Source organism: Equus przewalskii, chromosome 6 (genome assembly GCF_037783145.1).
Source record: "Equus przewalskii isolate Varuska chromosome 6, EquPr2, whole genome shotgun sequence".
Classification (NCBI taxonomy): domain Eukaryota; kingdom Metazoa; phylum Chordata; class Mammalia; order Perissodactyla; family Equidae; genus Equus; species Equus przewalskii.
Window position 1 is genome coordinate 26,663,794 of NC_091836.1, and position 17,551 is coordinate 26,681,344.

General features: G+C 43.6%; 1 protein-coding gene across 3 annotated transcripts in view; it reads left to right on the forward strand.

Moving 5' to 3' along the window:
- CD3E (CD3 epsilon subunit of T-cell receptor complex) overlaps positions 1 to 17,551 on the forward strand; it is a 58,299-nt gene that overhangs the window by 38,162 nt on the left and 2,586 nt on the right. For 2 of the 3 annotated variants that reach the window (XM_070624935.1, XM_070624936.1), the window contains exons 3-6: positions 9,045 to 9,241; positions 9,339 to 9,474; positions 16,381 to 16,410; positions 16,843 to 17,055. In XM_070624935.1, the coding sequence (XP_070481036.1) occupies positions 9,462 to 9,474; positions 16,381 to 16,410; positions 16,843 to 17,055 (256 nt within the window). In that variant the 5' untranslated portion in view covers positions 9,045 to 9,241; positions 9,339 to 9,461. Of the gene's footprint in view, positions 1 to 9,044; positions 9,242 to 9,338; positions 9,475 to 11,352; positions 11,374 to 12,460; positions 12,476 to 16,380; positions 16,411 to 16,842; positions 17,056 to 17,551 lie in introns of those variants that run through there. The other variant, XM_008513484.2, reaches the window with a different exon arrangement.

A 17,551-nucleotide genomic window follows, 5' to 3' on the forward strand; every position in this document is an offset into this window, starting at 1 on the left:
GATTTATTATAAAGTTATAATAATTAAGATGATGTATGGATGTAGGGATGGAACAATTAACTGATGAAACAATGCATAGCCCATTATTAGACCTTCTCACATATGAAACTTTGGTATGTGATACAGGTGGCCTGTCAGAAGAGTGGGGAAAGGAAAGACTTAAAAATACGGAGCTTGGGAAAATGCCATATGGAAAAAAGTGAAATTGAAGCTCTAGTTTACATCATACACAAAAATCAACTCCAAATGGCTTGAGGGGTGGAGGAAGCAGGCAGGAGATTGTTGGTTTTCATTACAAGCCTTTCAGTACTATTTGACTGTTATATTATTTTGATGAAAACATAAATTAGTTCTAAAAACATAAATTTTTTAAGAGAAAAAAGTTCCCAATGTTAACAAAGATATGATGAAACAATCACATTCATACACTGACTGAATATAAATTGGTACCATATTTTAGGAGGACAATTTGAAAATATCTGTCAAAATTTAACAGCATATACCCTTTGGTCCAGCAATCTCTGTTCCTGGGGCTTATCCTGCAGATATACTTTCTGAAAGAGGTATGTACATGGATGTTTGTTGCAGCATTGTTTGAAGTAACAACAATGAAAACTATATGTAACCTAAATGACCACCAGTAGAGGATAGGTCAAGTAAATAACGGTACCTCTATGCAACAGAACATTTTGCAGACAGTACAAAGAAAAAAAGAAAAATTCAGAAAGCTTGACATTTCGGATGTGGAGAAATACCAGGTGAAGACAAAGTCAAAAGAGTGGCCTGGGGTGCGTCTGAGGTGGTGTGGAGATAAAGGCCACTGAAGATGAGGAGGTCAAGAACTCTGGCTTCAAGAGAGTGAGAAGGATAGCCCAAATGGAGTTACTCAAATGTTGAGGGTAGAGAGAAAAAGTACAAACTGTGTGAAGTCCCTAGTGAATGTAGGGGAATGCTGGAGAGGTAGATGGCAAAACCTCAAAAGAGGCGGGGGAGACAGGCAGAGGCAAGGACTTAGGAACTGGCAGTTTATCTGGGAATTGATCCTATCAAGCCGAAATGAGGGAGCTGGGAGAGTACAGGAGGAAAGGAGAGCGCCAATGAAGAGCGAGTCATTAAGCTAGTAATTGCTCTGGGCACCTGGGACTGAATCTCTTTGGAGACCCTCTGAGGAACCTTGAGGAGTGCACTTCAGAAATGAATCCTCTGACTGATGGAAGGCTGAGGCATGATCCACTAACTCCTCAGCGGTTAGTTGAAAGATGCCTCTGGGCGCATTGACTCCCTACCCTCTCCTACCCATTTGGAATTGTGCCTGCCTGCAAACTTGAGGCAGAAAAGGCTGAATGTGTCATAGCAGTAGGCTTTTGATGTGGGACAACATCGGTGTGCATCAGAAGTGACCACAGAGCTGCAGCTGAAGTCATAGATGGGCCAAGGGGGCATGGCATAAGACACCAACAGCACCTCCACAAGAGTTTTGTGCAGGAGAGTGGAAAACTAATGGGCTGGAAGAGACGGTGAGGAAGAGGGAGAATGTTTGGCCTTTTCCTCTTGATTTTTGTCCTACGAGGGGAGAGGGGCATTTGGAGAAAGAACAAGAAAAGCAGTATCTTAAGGAGAGAGGGAGAAGAGGAGGCAAGCTCTGGCAAGATAGGAGGTGTGGGGCAAAGCATGGTGTGAAGAGGTTGAGGATTTGGGGCAATCTCTTTTTACTTGGAATTCCAAACAGCACCAGAGAAAGGGCTGAGAGAGGAACAATGCAGTAGGGCGGAATGTAGAACAGTTATGGGATAAGAGCACAAGGAAGGATAGGTGGCCTAAGGAAAACTCTGGAGCTAAGAGTCTTCGATGGAATTGACAGGTCTTAAGTTTTCCAATTTAGGCATAAACTTACTTTGGTGCCAGAACCCAATGACAAACCCAGTCCTCTATAAGCGGTACTTTGTTATGAGTGGAATAGAATCTCCACCTTGGGGTGTGTCAAGGGGTGAGAAGAAAGCAGCATCCAGCCTCCAGTTTGACTGAGATTTTTGTTACACACACACAGCCATCTACCTATTCCTTCAGCAAAGCGATGGCCTGGGAAACAATATTTTACAGGACACAGTGGTCTAAAAGGGGGAAGACAAGTAAATGGCAATTATAAGAAGTGCTGTGATCGGGAGGGTTGCCTAACCTAATGTCTTGTTTGGGGTTTAGGGCAGACTTCCTGGAGGATGACGCATCTAAGCTGAAACTTGAAGCATGAGTGTGAGTTGACCAAGATGAAGGTGAATTTTCTAGGCAAAAAAAACAAGTGTATGTAGAGGCTTGGAAGTAAGAAGAAGAAAAGGCGTGGAGTGTTTAGGCATCTACTAACAATTTGGTATAGTTAAAGCATGAGAGAGGAAGAGGGAGAAATAGAAGTCTAGATAAAGCCAAAGAGAGAATCGAGAACAAGACTCTCCTCACCTCCCACCCTCCCACCCTCCCACCAACCCTTTATAGTTATCCTGAGAATGGTGGGAGAGTGTTTCAAACTTCAAGCAGTAGTATGACAAAATCACATTTTTTTTTTTGGTGTGTTTTGAATTCACTCTCACTGTCTTATGGAGAAGGGATTGGTGGGGCTAAACATGAGGTAGAGAGACCACCATTGCAACAGCCAAGTGAAACTCAAAGGGTTAATCCAATCCTCCTCCTCTCCCCCAGCCTGTGGGGTCCTCTAGGCTGGCAGTAAAATGGGGCCACTGCATGACACCAAAAGCAGAGGCAACAAAAGTAAAAACTAGATAAATTGGACTACATCAAAGGAGGGACACAATCAACAGAGTGAAAAGGTGACCGATGGAATGGGAGAAAATAATTGCAAATCATATATCTGATAAGGGGTTAATGTCTAGAATATATAAAGAACTCCTACAGCTCAACAGCAACAACAAAAAACAACCCATTAAAAAACGAGCAAAGGACTTGAAGAACAGACATTTCTCCCAAGATATAAAATGGCCAACAAGCACATGAAAAGATGCTCAACATCACTAACTATTAGGGAAATGCAAGTCAAACCACAATGAAATATCACCACACATGCGTTAGGACAGAAACTATCAAAAATAGAAAAGAAAAGAACAAGTGTTAGCAAGGATGTGGAGAAATTGGAAACTTTGAGCACTGTTAGTGCAAACGTAAAATGGTACAGCTGCTGTGGAAAATAGGACAGCTGTTCCTCAAGAAATTAAACATAGAAGTAGCATATGATCCAGTAACTCCACTTCTGGGTATATACCCAAAAGAATTGAAAGCGGGGTCTCAAAGAGATGTTTGTACACACATGTGCACAGCAGCATTATTCATAATAGCCAAAAGTTGGAAGCAACCCAAGAGTCTATCAACAGATAAACACATAAACGAAATATGGTATATACACAAATAAAACATTATTCAGCCTCAATCTTGAGGACATTATGCTAAGTGAAATCAGCTAGTCACAAAAAGACAAATACTGTGTCATTCCACTGATGTGAGTTTCCTAGAGTAGTCAAGTTGACAGAGACAAAGTAGAATGATGGTTGCCAGAGGCTAGAAAGAGGAGGGGACTGAGGTGTTGCTGTTTAATAGTACAGAGTTTCAGTTTTGCGAGATGAAGAGAGCCCTGGAGATTGGCTGCACAACAACGTGAACGTACTTAACATTACTGAACTGTACCCTTGAAAATGGTTAAGATGGTAAAGTTTATGGTATGCGTATTTTACCACAATTTAAAAAAAAAAAATCACATGTCCAAAAAGAAAAAATGGGGTACTGCTTGGAGACCACAAGTTTTCTAGAACCTGACAGGAGATGGGAACTATTTGGGAAGCCAGAGGTGGGAGCATGGATAAGTAGACTCCCAGTAAACAAAGTGGGCTTCCGGGCTGGTCTCATAGCTTGTGGTACAGGCTGAGTGAGGCAAAGTTCAGAGGAGCAGAGACATCTTACACCAAGCATTTACACGCCCAAAGTGCTGATTTCCTAGTCAATTGCTGCCTCCTTCTGTTCATTTTGGGAGGGAACTGGAGACTAGATTCTGTGAACCCAGGAGGGAGGAAGTCTCTCAAATAGTGATTCTCAACTGAGATGGTACCGTTCTCTAGAGGGTATTTTGGAAATGTGTGGAGTTTTTTTATGTGGGATGCTAGAGGCATATAGTTAACCAAATGCTGGCATCTTGCAATGCACAGTACAGGTCAGCAAAACAAAAAATTGTCCTACATCCCACATGGCTTTCAAATGGCCCAAGGGACATTTATGGACATAGCAGTTGACAGAACCCTCACCTGGGTTCCTTGACCTATTACTAAGTGCTATTATATTAGCAAAAGCCAGTGGAAGCCCTTGAAACTTTCTGTGATTCCCAGCCAAGACTGTAGACAAAAAACAGTATTGCACCCTAAAGGGAATGGTAGAGATTAGCGTCACTTTGAAAGACTTAATGCAGGGATGGTGGTCCTATCACATCCCCATTTAATTCACTAATTTGGCCTTTGCGAAAAATGAGAAATCATTGTGCATGAAAGTGGACTGCTGCAAACTTAGCCAAGTAGTAGCCCCAAAGGCAGCAGCTATGCCAAATGTAATATCTTTATTGGAGCCTTCACATACAGGCAAGAGACAATATGCTTTCCTTGTCTTGCCTGGGGCCACATTAACTTACACACTCTCTGTCATAACATGGTCTGAAGGTACCTGAACGATCTGGACATTCTTCAGAACATTGCATAGGTCCACAATGTCAATGACATCATGTTAATCAAATCAAATGAGCAAGAAATGGCAAGCACTTGGAGGCCTTGTGGAAGGGGAGAAAAACCCCATGAAGATTCGTGGGCCTGCCACGTAAGTGATCTTTTTAAGACTCCATAGTCTTGGACCTTTGGAAGGCCATCCCTTCCAAAGTAGAGGTCATGTTAATGCACCTTGCACTGCCCCTACCTTTAAGAAAGAGACACCATGCCTTATAGGTCCCTTATGTTTTGGAGGAGCATATACCACACTTGATTTATCTACCATGTGACATGGAACTCTTCTAGCTTTGAGCGGAGCCCAGAGCAGTAAAGCACTCTTCAGCAAGTCCAGGTTGCAATGTAAGCAGCTCTGCAACGTAGGCCATACTTTGGCACACCTGATGGTAATTAGAAGTATCTGTGGTGTGAAAAGATGCGTTTTGGAGTTTATGGCAAGTTCTAGTAGTAGAATCACAATGTTGACACCTAGGGTTCTGGAGAAAGGCCATTCCATCTGCAGGAGAGAATTATATACCATTTGAAAAGCAGCTCCTGGCATGCTACTAAAGTAGACATACTGGTAGAGTTAAGAGACTGACTATGGGACATCAAGCGACCATTAAACCAGAACTGCCCATTATAAGGTAGGCACTGTCAAATCCACCAAGTCATAAAGTTGGGTGGGTGTGCAACAATCCATCGTAAGATGGAAGTAATACAACCTGGATCAGGCACGAGCAGCACCCGACGATACCAGCTGCAGGAGTACCTGCCCACACTCCAAGGTCGCCCACTACTGCTGCACCCATTCTTCACCCTGAGCTCAACCTGTGGTTGCATGGCGGGCCATCCCTTAGGACCAGCCGGCAGCGGAGAATAGAGCCTGAGCTTTGCTGACAGATGTCAGCTCATATGGGGATGCAAGCCAAAATGGATTGCTGCAGTCTTGCAGGTACACTCAGAAGTGGCCTGAAAGACAGTAGTGAGGGGAAATCCTCCCAAAGGGCAGAGCTCCCAGCATTGCAACTACTCATCCACTTTTTGTGGAAAGAGAAGTGGTGTGGTGTCAGAATATATAGAGATTCATGGGCAGTGGTGAATGGCTTAATTTATTGGTCACAGGCCTAGAACAAATAATAGAAGATTGGGAGCAAGAAAGTATGGAAAAGAAGCATGTGTATGGACATATGGGAGTGGTTATAAAGCATGAAGATTTTTGCATCACATGTTAACACCCACCCAAGGACATTCATCATGGAAGAGACACTACAACACGAGGTAGAAGAAAATGACTTAGCCAGCTAATGTCAACTTGCTTTTGTCCTCAGCCATCCCAAAATAGGGACAATGGGGTTATGAATGTACTAGCTATTGTGGCAGTGATGGAGGCTATACCTGGATACAACAGTGTGGGCTCCCACACCAAAGATGATCTAGCTACTGCTGCTGCCAAAACAGAGTCCAACATTGAGCCTCCGGTTTCGGACCATCCCTGGAGGAAACTGATCAACCACTCTTGGTGAACTGATTACATTAGACCCCTTCCCAACCAAACCTGAAAAGGGCTCAATTCATTTTATAGGAATTGATACATATTCTGGGTATGCGTTTGACTTTCTTGCCTACAATGCCTCAGCTAGCCCTACTATCGAAGAGTTCACATACTGTCTGATCCATCAGCATTGGCTCTTGCATGGTACCACAGTGGACCATGGGACCCTGTTTATAACAAAGATATATGGACATATGACCATGGGATCCACTGGTCCTATCATATACCACATAATCCTGAAGCTGCCAGCTGATGGATCAATAGAATAGTCTTTTGAAGTCACAGCTAAGGTATCAACTTAGAGATGACACCCTGAAGCCTAGGGTACTATCCTTCAGGATGTGGCATTCATCTTAAATCAATGATTATGCTATGACACTGTGTCCCCAAGAAGTAGAATACATGTATCTAGGAACTAAGGGTTGGAAGTAGGAGTATCCATGCTTACCATTACTCCCACTGAACCATTTAGAAAATTTGTGCTCCTGTCCCCACAACTCTAGACTCTGAGTTTCTAGAGGCCACGGTTTCCAGAGGCAGAATGCTTCCACCGTGGTACACAGCAAGAATTATATTAAACTAAGCTACACCTGCTGCCTACCACTGCCAAGAGACCAGTAGGCAAAAAAATGATTCACTCTCCCAGCAGAATGAATATCTCTTTATCATCAGGAGAAGTGAGGGCTGCAGGGAGCAAGGAGTATACACATAGAACCCAAGTGTTCACAGCCTGAAAAAGCCATGTCAACCAGGGGCTAGAATCCTCAAGCTATGTCTTCCCTTATGTCAGCAGAAGTGCTGGCTGAGGCCGGGAGCAATCTAGAATATGTAACAAAGGAGGGAGATGATGAATGTCAGTTGGGGCCCCCAGAACAGCTGTATAGTGGGACTGAAATTTGTCCCACTAACTTTCCTTTTATAAGCTTCTTCAGGAAAAGAGATCAACCAGAGTCCTGAAAAGGTGTTTAAGGATGGGGTGAAATTATTATATAGCAAGTGGATCCGAGCAGTGCAAGGGGTCAACTGTGTGGATGCTGGTGGTGCCACCAAGGTGCCCCCTTGAGGACCACTCACTCCCCCAGCTGCCAGGCTTGTGTCCCCCGAGGGCTCACAGCTGAGCCTTTTCACAGGAACTTTCCTCAGCCGAAGCAGCTGCCTCCCCCAAGTTCACATCCCCTCTCTGGGAACAGCTCACATCCAAGAGTAGATGATGTGCCAGTGGCCTCAATTCAGGACCGCTCTGAGGGGTCATCCCAGCCTAAGAACCCCCGTGGGATTGGCTGAGCTCTCTGTTGCCACCTCGTTGTAGCTCACCTTCTCCCCCTGCCCAATCCCGCTTCCTTCCCTTTCAGGTGCTGTCCCTGTTCCCCCTCAAGGAGCCACCTGCACACACATCTCCATCTCAAAGTTTGTTTCCCAGGGAACCCAAATGGTGACAACGCACATTTAGAGATAAGAAGGCAACCACCAGAAAAAGCAGTTTATGAAGTTAAAAGTGGTTTTCGCTAGGGAGAGGAATTGGACTGAGGCGCCGTGGGGCAGGGGACTGTTATACATCCTGCTGTGCACTGCATTGTTTTTAGTGTGTGCATTTATAATTTCCATATTTGAAATTTTTTTTGTTTAAAATTTTAAAGGATTTGACACTGTCACTCCCCTGTTTTAAACCCTTCCAAATTGCTTTCCAGTGCCCTTAGAAGAATCCTTGAGAATCTTTAACAAGGCTTGTAAAGCCCTCTCCAGCGGACCCTGCTGATTTTCAGATCCCATTCCTTGCCACTCCTGCGCACTCCGTCAGTTACCTGTCTTTCTGGACCTCCAGATTCTTGAATGGGCCTCTCTTCCTCATCTCCGGGCTTCCGACATGCTGCTCCCTCTGTCTGGAATATTTACTGTCCTCCCCTCCACCTGGTTCTCTCCTATTCATCCATCACTTTTCAGCTTAGATGTCACCTTCTCAGGGAGACCTTCTCTACCCCTGACTATTTTCGGCCCCCCTTTTGTCACTCCCGCAGCACTTATATTTCTGCTTCCTCAGCACCAATCTCCTGAAATAATCTGTTTAACGTCCACATTTCCTTTCATCCTCCGTGAGGACTGTCTATCTTGTTTCTGCTGCACTGCTAGACTCAGGACATACTGGAGCAGAGTAGACCCTAAGTATTTACTAAATCAATGAGTTTTGTAAATGTTTTCTAGGGTCCCAGCTCTGTAATCTACAACAAGTTAGATAACCTGTTTGAGCCTCAGTTTGCTCAAGTATAAAATAGGGATAAAAATAATACCTACCTTAGAGGGTTGTTTTGAGGATTCAATGAGAGATGTTGGTAAAGCCCTCGGCATGGTGCCTGCCATGGCGTGAGCATCTGGTTAAAGCAAGCTTAAAAATAAAGACTATCAGTTTACACTCATGTCAGCAGATTTTGAGACTGTCACTCTTTATCCTTCCCAACATGGAATACTGTGTTTTCAAATATTTTTGTAAATATTATAGGCAAAAAAAATGGCATCTCATGGTTTTAAGGCAACACGTATTTTCAAGTCAACTGCTTTTGTTAACAAAATGGCTCAATCCTGCTGCTCCGTACCGGGTACACTGTAAAGAAACAAATATTTGGTGCTCCTCTCCCTTCCTGTCACACCTTGTTTTTGGGGGAGGGGTATCTGAGAAGGGAGCCCCCAGTGTGGAGGTGCATTGTCTAAGGCTCAGGCAGCTAAATTCCAGGTATTTTTCCCTGCACCTTCAGGTTTTACCGGTCTTCTTTCTCCTCCTATGGGAAGATATGGGGCCCACCTCTCCCCAGCCAACCCAGGTGGCTGCCTCCGCCTCAAACGTTTCCAAGTGACGTAGAACACTGCAGGCCCACAGGCCCCTCCACACTTCCTGTGTGGGGCTCAGAAACCCGCCTCCCCTCCCAGCCTTAGGTGCCTGCTTCGGAAAATGGTGAGTCTCCCTCTCACGTCCTAGCATTGGGAGCAATGGCCCCAGGGTCCTCATCTCCAACAGGCGTCTTGAAAAAGTCTTCTGGTTTCTTTTTCAGAAATAATAAGCCAACTGGCCTCCGCCATCTTAGGTAGCGTGAGTGTCCAGTGAGAGAAGGATGCAGTCGGGCAATCTCTGGAGAGTTCTAGGACTCTGCCTCCTATCAGGTGAGTAGGATGGAATGAAAAGGGATGGTGTTTCTCCAGACCTTGGGAAAGCTCACAGCCTACCCTTGTGCTGCCAAGTGGTACCAAGGAGCCTCATTTACCAAAAGATGTAAGGAACTGTTTGTGCATTGTTAGCAGGGGGAGCTAGGGCTGGAGGCTAATGAAAAAGATGTGGCCCAGGCACTGGGAGAGCTTCCAGAGAACAGCCAAAGAAAAGCAGCTGGGATGATCATATCTACTGAAAGCAAAGAGGCCTCTCTGCCTCCAAGAACAAGCTCGTTCTGTCAGTGAACTGCCCAGTCCTAAAGAACGAGCACAAAAGAGATTAGAAGAACCAACCTTCGCTCCTTGTGAGGAGACTAGATTGCTGAACCCAAATTCTGTGCAGACAATAAAACACCTCATAATTTTCAGTCCTTCTCAGTCAGCCAAGAACTTGCAATTAGTTTAGTCCTTTTTGAAGCAAGGTGGTGTATAAATTGATAAATAACGAAGAGCATTTCCATATATCGTATCAGATAAATAAGATTTTTTTAGAAGCTTGCCATTGATTGAGTCAGATATTGTGTAAAAAAAAATTCTTTACATGTGTTAACTAATTTAATCCTTACCTCCACCTTGGAAGATAAACGTTATATCCTCTATTTTACCAATGAAGAGACTGATAACTCAAAGAAGTTAAATAACTTGTTTAAAACCACACAGTTAGGAAGTGCTACAGCTGATCTGGTAAATCAGGACTGTCTATCTACAAGGCCTGTGCTGTTAATGACTGCAGTACATGAGGCAAAATGGGTCACGATGGTTTAATTTCAGAGATCTAGAAAATACCATCACAGCTGGGGCTCCTATCTCAGAGCCACAGCCATGATGTCTCCACTTCCTGCTCCATCTTGGGTTTCTCAAGCTTGAATATGCAAACAAACCACCTGAGCAGCTTGTTAAACTGCAGCTTCTGCTTCAGTAGGTCTGGAGTAGGGACTGCAATTCCACATTTCTAGTAAGTTCTCAGGCTTAATAAGTCTGCTCCTGATCCAATGAATACATTTTGAGTGTCAAGGGGCGGGGTGTGACTCCTGCAAGGAGTAGTCAGGCATTTTCTTAAACTTTCTTTAGTCTTTGCCTGAAAAGACAGAGCAGGACTATCAAAGATCTAACTACCCCTAGAGATTTGGCATCATGAGCGTGTGTCAGGTCTGCTCTGGGTGTGGGGCTGGGGCAGAGGAGGGCTGTCTCCCCCACCGCAGAGGCTGTTGATAAAAGAGAGGTCCAGCTTTTCAGAAAACTTTGAGGCAATGTCGGGGAAACTGTCGTTGTAATGAATCCAAGTTATTGCTGATTTAGGGGACTCTGGAGGGCCCAGTGGAAATGTGGTCCACCTCTTCAAGGCACAGGCTCTAGATGATGAGTAATGGCAGTTTCAAATATTTCCACCTCTGTCTCAAGCAGAAAAGAAATGAAAACACTGAACCATCAGACAAACAAGATCCAGAGACAGAACAAGAATCTCATCATTTGTACCTAACCAGGAGGTTGTTTTTCTTCCGGTCAGAGACCAATTTTCAAAATGGAGGCTTGACTGCAAAATTTGTTTGCTATTTCTCCAGTCACCCGAGAAACATCCCCAACTTTTTCTAACGTCTGTTCGTCAAATATTGTGTGTTCATGTTTAATGCTAGATGCTCCCTTTCTCTGTTTCATCCCAAGTTGTCCAGGAACCCCTGGTCAATATCCAGCAGTCCATGTCACTTACCTGGGGTATGACAATGACTATGATCCAGCGGGAGTTGGGAAGGACTTAGATGTTCAAAAATGATCAGACTAGACCACAGCACTTTTTCTGCTTGGAATTTCAGGTACTCCCAACATTTACTAACTCTTTTTTTCTTATTATTTATTTTCTAGCTGGCGCTTGGGGACAAGATGGTAAGATGTGCTTTCTTTCCTTGTTATGAAATCAGCCCAGCATTCTTTGTATTTATGAGTGGAGCTTTCTCTAGACCTCCCACAGAGCTTCCACAGAGACCCATAAAAGAGGTTTCTACCATCTTCTCCTTTGCCTTTTCCTCATAAATCTAGAGATGTTCTCACCAAGAAGAGGGAAGCCACAGAGATCATAGGAAATAATGAGTTTTCACTACTCAAAAGAAAAAGCAATGAGTCTATTAAATTAAGTCGAAAGTGCCAACACTTTTCATAAGTTTGCATTTCATATTTGACGTGGGAGTTTGTAGAGAGGACGTGGCTTAAATGCATGCCCGGGGATGCAATGAACAAAGCTCGGGGGCAGCATTAGAGTGCACACTCAGAATCTCATGTCCGAATACTCTGAATGTGTGTGTGTGCACGTGTACTCATGGGTGAACGTGCATATGAGTGTGCCTGGCCTGGACTCACTTTCTCAATCATAGCATAGAGTCAAGAGTATCCCCAATATTGGAAGCCTTTCTATTCAATCAGCTCCTCCAAACTGAGGAAAACAATTTCGTGTTTACAGGCAGCCGCTGTGCCAGTCTGCATTCCGTTGCACTGCCTAATTTGTAGTGTCCTTAGGATCATTTTTTTTTAACCATGCAGCATCCTTTAAGGTTACTGACAGATGGGACATGTCGAAAGCCCTGATAGGCTTCAAGATAACTCATCTCTTCTGCGTGCTATTTGCTATTTAGAGTAGGTTTTTGTTTATCTTTCATTTATGCCCAGTATAGATTTTTTCCCCCAGCTTTAGCAAGATATAATTGAAATATAACATGGTATAAGTTTAAGGTGTACAATGTAATGATTTGATATATATATTGTGAAATGGTTAGTTAGGATCCATTTTTGTAAATAACCATCAGTTGTTTAGTGCAGGATATAGGGCCCAAAGCAGCTTTTCATATAGAGCCATGGGGAATTTGAAGATCCATTGTTTTCTAAAGGTTGAGGGAAGAGTCCCAACTTGTGGGAGCAGGGTCTGATCTTAGTAGCTGATAGGAGAATTGCTAATGGTTTCTTATTATTTCCTTTTCAGAGACTGAAGAAACTGGTAAGAGGATTTTCATTCTATACAACCTCTTTTCAAACATGGAGCAAAATGGTCATAGAGGACAATCACAGTAATAAATACTGAGAACCAGAATTATTAGAGGGAAAATACAATTATCTTTCAATAGGATCTGTGTTAGATGTCCCTATGTTTGTTGCTAACTGTCACGTCTGGTTATAGCTAAATATGAGACATATTCCTGAGCATACATTCAGGGAAGAATAAACATGTGGGTGTAGGGTGGAGTCACCATGAGTTTTTGTGTAAATCATGAGTTCATTGAAGGCAGAGGTGGTGTCTTATTTACCTGGCCCAGTGTCTGGTGTACAGCAGGTTCTCGATGATTTTTTTTTTTTTTTTGAGGAAGATTAGCCCTGATCTAACATCCGCTGCCAATCCTCCTCTTTTTGCTGAGGAAGACTGGCTCTGAGCTAACATCCGTGCCCATCTTCTTCTACTTTATACGGGGGATGCCTACCACAGCATGGCCTGCCAAGTGGTGCCATGTCCACACCCGGGATCCAAACCGGCAAACCCCGGGCCGCCGAAGCAGAACGTACGCACCTAACCGCTGAGCCACCGGGCCGGCCCCTCAATGGATATTTTTTTAATGAATAAATAATCACATGAAAGCATCACTAATTCCTTCCCCTCTAGATGGTCTTGATGGTCTTGTGTGAGAGACAAATAATTGATAATATAGTGTATTGCATGATATCATACGGGCAGATACAGAGTAAAATAAAATAGAAAGGGAGGAGTGGTCAACTCAACAGAAGGTAGTTGGGGAAGGCTTCCCAGAGGTGGTGATTCTTGAGCTGAGTTTTAAAGGATGAGCATGAGGCTGGCCCCATGGCCAAGTGGTTAAGTTCATGCGCTCCGCTACGGCTGCCCAGGGTTTCTCTGGTTTGGATCCTGGGCGCAGACATGGCACCACTCATCAGGCCACGTTGAAGCGGTGTCCCACGTACTACAACTAGAAGGACCCACAACTAAAATATCAACTATCTACTGGGGGGATTTGGGGAGAAAAAGCAGAAAGAAAAAAAAAGACGATTGGCAACAGTTGTTAGCTCCGGTGCCAATCTTTAAAGGATGAGCATATATTTTAGGAAAGAAGAGTATCTTAGGCAGAAGAGATAAGGCTGTGTAGTGTGAGGTTAAGAGTCTAACTCTGAGGCTAGACTGCCATATTTGAATCCCGGCTCAACTTCTTACTTGCTGAGTGTCTTTGAATAATTTTCTTAACTTCTCTGTGCCACAGCATCATCTGGTGTCAAATGAAAATAATAATGATACCTAGCTTGTAGGGTTGTTGTGAGGACTGAATGAGTAATGCACTTAGAACATTATCTGACATACAGAAGGCAGTAGATGGGAAACATGCAGACTAGATAATAAGCATTAAAGTTGATTAAGCATGCATGTTCTAGGTATTGCCCTAGATATTTTACCTGAATTTCCTTGTCTAATTCTCCTAATATCCCTCTTCCACAGACAAGGAAACCAAGGCTTGGAAATTAAATAAATAGTCCAATCACAGAAATAAATATAAGTGCAGATTTAGCTGATACTGGAGCTCATTTTCTTAACCGTTATGAAACACTGGTTATATATAAAACCCTTGTGAGCACACATCCTATTTCTCAGCCTAGACATCTAGGCCCTTGTATGAGCATGTGTAAGTCTAAATTCTGCTACTGAATTTGTGCCAATAAAAGTTGTGAGCAATTTTCTTTACATTTTTTTCTTTTTCTTTTTTTTGAGGAAGATTAGCCCTGAGCTAACTACTGCCATTCCTCCTGTTTTTGCTGAGGAAGACTGGCCCTGAGCTAATATCCATGCCCATCTTCCTCTGCTTTATATGTGGGACACCTACCACAGCATGGCTTTTGCCAAGCGGTGCCACGTCCGCACCCGGGATCCGAACCGGTGAACCCCGGGCCGCTGAGAAGCGGAACGTGCACACTTAACTGCTGTGCCACCGGGCCAGCCCCAATCTTTACATTTTTTCCCAACATACATACCAAATAGAGTGAAATGTCTATTTGCTTTTAAATTATTTTATCTATGACTTCTAGTTTATTTAACATTTCTAAGAAATATCAGCGCTGAAAAATTGTTTCTAAGTCAAAGTAATATCGACTATCTATTGTCATTATGCTCAACTCCCAATTATTAGCAGATGGATAAACCTGGAGAATGACTTGTTTACATTTCATATGATCTCAGCTGGAGAGCTGCCTGAGCAACTGGGTCAGAACTCAGTTCTGTTCTCCATTGTAGCAGGACCCAAAGGAGGAAAGGAAGAAAGTAACTAACATTTTCCTTGAGCATCTGCTATGTGCCCTCCATTTTCACCTTCGTAATCCCTTTAATTCTCACAAATACCCTGTGAGGTGAATGTTTTATCTCCATTTCCCAGATGAAGAAACAGAAGCTCAGAGAATTTAAATGACTTGCCCCTGGGTCACACTGCCTAAGGTAGATCTGGCATTCAAACACAGGGCTTCTGACTCAGTCCAGTGCTCTGTCCCCAGTAGCATACTGTAGCAAAATGCCCCCAACAGGGAGAGGGCTGTCTCTGAGCATCACTGCCTCTCCTCTCTTCCAGCTCTCATATCCGGGCTTGAGCATAACCTAGTGCTGCCCCGCGTCCCAGCCACAAGTCTTCCAGGAAACGAGGATGCACTCAAGCCCCGCCTCCAAGGGCAAAATTGCCTGCCGTAGGGATTGTGGCTGGATTCCCAAATTATATTAGTGGATTTCAGTTGTCCATACCAATAGTTCCTCCCTCAACAAAAAGAATTGAGAGTTGGTTATACTCAGAGATAATTTAAAATAAAGCCATTTTTTATTAAAAGAAAAAAAAAAACATTCCCTTGGGGCCAGCACCATGGCCTTGTGGTTGGGTTCGGCATGCTCTGCTTTCGGGGCCCAGATTCATGGATTTGGATCCTGGGTGCAGTCCTACACCACTCATCAGCCATGCTGTGGCAGTGACGCACATATAAAATAGAGGCAGATTGGCACAGATGTTAGCTCAGGGCTAATCTTCCTCAGGAAAAAAAAAAAGAACCATTCTCTTAAAATGTGCATAGTACTTCACATAATTTAAGGGCAATAACAGAAAAGTGGTATGGAATAAGAAGAAAGACATTTGATCTCTATTATGATGGACTCAGTTATAAGAAAGAACTTCTGGGGCTGGCCAGGTGGTACAATGGTTAAGTTTGCATGTTCCACTTCAGTGGCCCAGGGTTCACCAGTTTGGATCCCAGGTGCGGACATGGCACTGCTCATCAAGTCATGCTGTGGCAGGTGTCCCACATATAAAGTAGAGGAAGATGGGCACAGATGTTATCCCAGGGCCAGTCTTCCTCAGCAAAAAAAAAAAAAAAGAAGAAGAAGAAGAAGAAGAAGTGGGGGATTGGCAGCAGATGTTAGCTCAGGGCTAATCTTCCTCAAAAAAAAAGAAGAAAGAAAAAAAGAACTTCTGAATAATGAAAAAGAGATAAGCCTGAGAATCAGTGACTCAAAGATGTGAAGGTGTTTATCTCTGAGAAGACCCTTTCATATCTATCTGGAATAAGGTTCTTGGAAGAGGAGAAGTTTGAAGACTTCTAGAATTTTTCAGTCCTAGGATTTTAAGACTTTCTGAGCTTCAGTGGATGTGGACCTAGGAGCACAGCTGGCATACTCTCAGTCTGATGTATCTGAGTCGTATCTATGAGCATACCTCTTGGGCTAAGTACATACCTCACCTTAAGGCTTGGGGATCCCTACGTAAAGGATGGGCCCTCTTTGGGAATTCTTGCGGACAGTGTCTAGTCCCACTTGAAAAATTTTACCTACAATTAAACTTAAACCAAGAATGTTTTCTCACCACTCTTTCCTTTTTTCAGTTCCAGAAAAACCCGCATCTGGACAGAAAAGTAAGTTTATCAGTCTTTTGTGTGTGTCCTTTCTGAGGATGCAGCTCAGTGGGTAGAGAAGGAATTGATTGAGACAGATTAACCCCAAGAACTGAGGTCCTCCCAACATTACATTTACAACTCCCATTTTGGACACGTTCCAAATAGGGACTTTTCAGGTTTTTCTTTATTTCCATTCCCCTCTTCCCAAGTCCCCATGTCCATGCCTAAATTCTGCAGTCACCTTCGGAAGGTCCTCTAACTCCCCTTCTCCTACATATGCTTTCCGTCGTATCCTCTGGCCAGCGGAATTCCCTTCTGATAAGAAAATCTAAGACCTGCATGATAGACGACTTTCTGCCTTTGGCTGGTTCTTTCGTTACTAATTTGCCTTTTCTGAAATCTTGCTGGTTTCTCCCTCCAATTCCCTTTCTCTTTTCTCCCACTCCCCAGGATATGAAGTCTCCATCTCCGGAACCACTGTAAAGCTGACATGCCCTGAGAATTTTGGAAACGAATTAGTATGGGAAATAAATGATAAAAAATCTGATAAGAAGGACTACACACTAGTACTGGAGAATTTTTCAGAAGTGGAGAACAGTGGTTACTATATCTGCTACCAAGAAAACTCAAAGAAGACCCATTATCTCTACCTGAAAGCCAGAGGTAATGTAGGTCTCCAGAGCAGCCACTGCTAGACTCTTTAGGGAGGGCCATCTCAATTATCTCCCCTAACGCAACTCAGAGTCCCCTGGCATCTTTGTGCTTCTCCTGTACTCAATCCTGGGACTGTCTGGGGCCACACAGCACCGATGCTTTCTGAAACATAAGGTTAAACACCAATATGGGGCTGTCGGGGTAGACTCAGTCAGCACTAGATCTAAAGCAACAACTTTCCAAGAGGCAGGATTGGGCCACTCGCATTGGATCACATCCAGAAGTATGGCACACCCATACAAGTTTATCTGATGCTTTATTGAGAGAAATTCTTGAGAGGGATTTTTGCAAAGCAGACTCAAAGCCACTGTAATAAAGTGTCATAAGCTAAGGCATAATAATAAACAATAATGATAGCTAACATTTATTGAGCGCTTATTAAGTTTTAAGCACTATACCAAACACTTGCCAGGGATTTTTTTTTTTTCATGTAATACTCTCAACA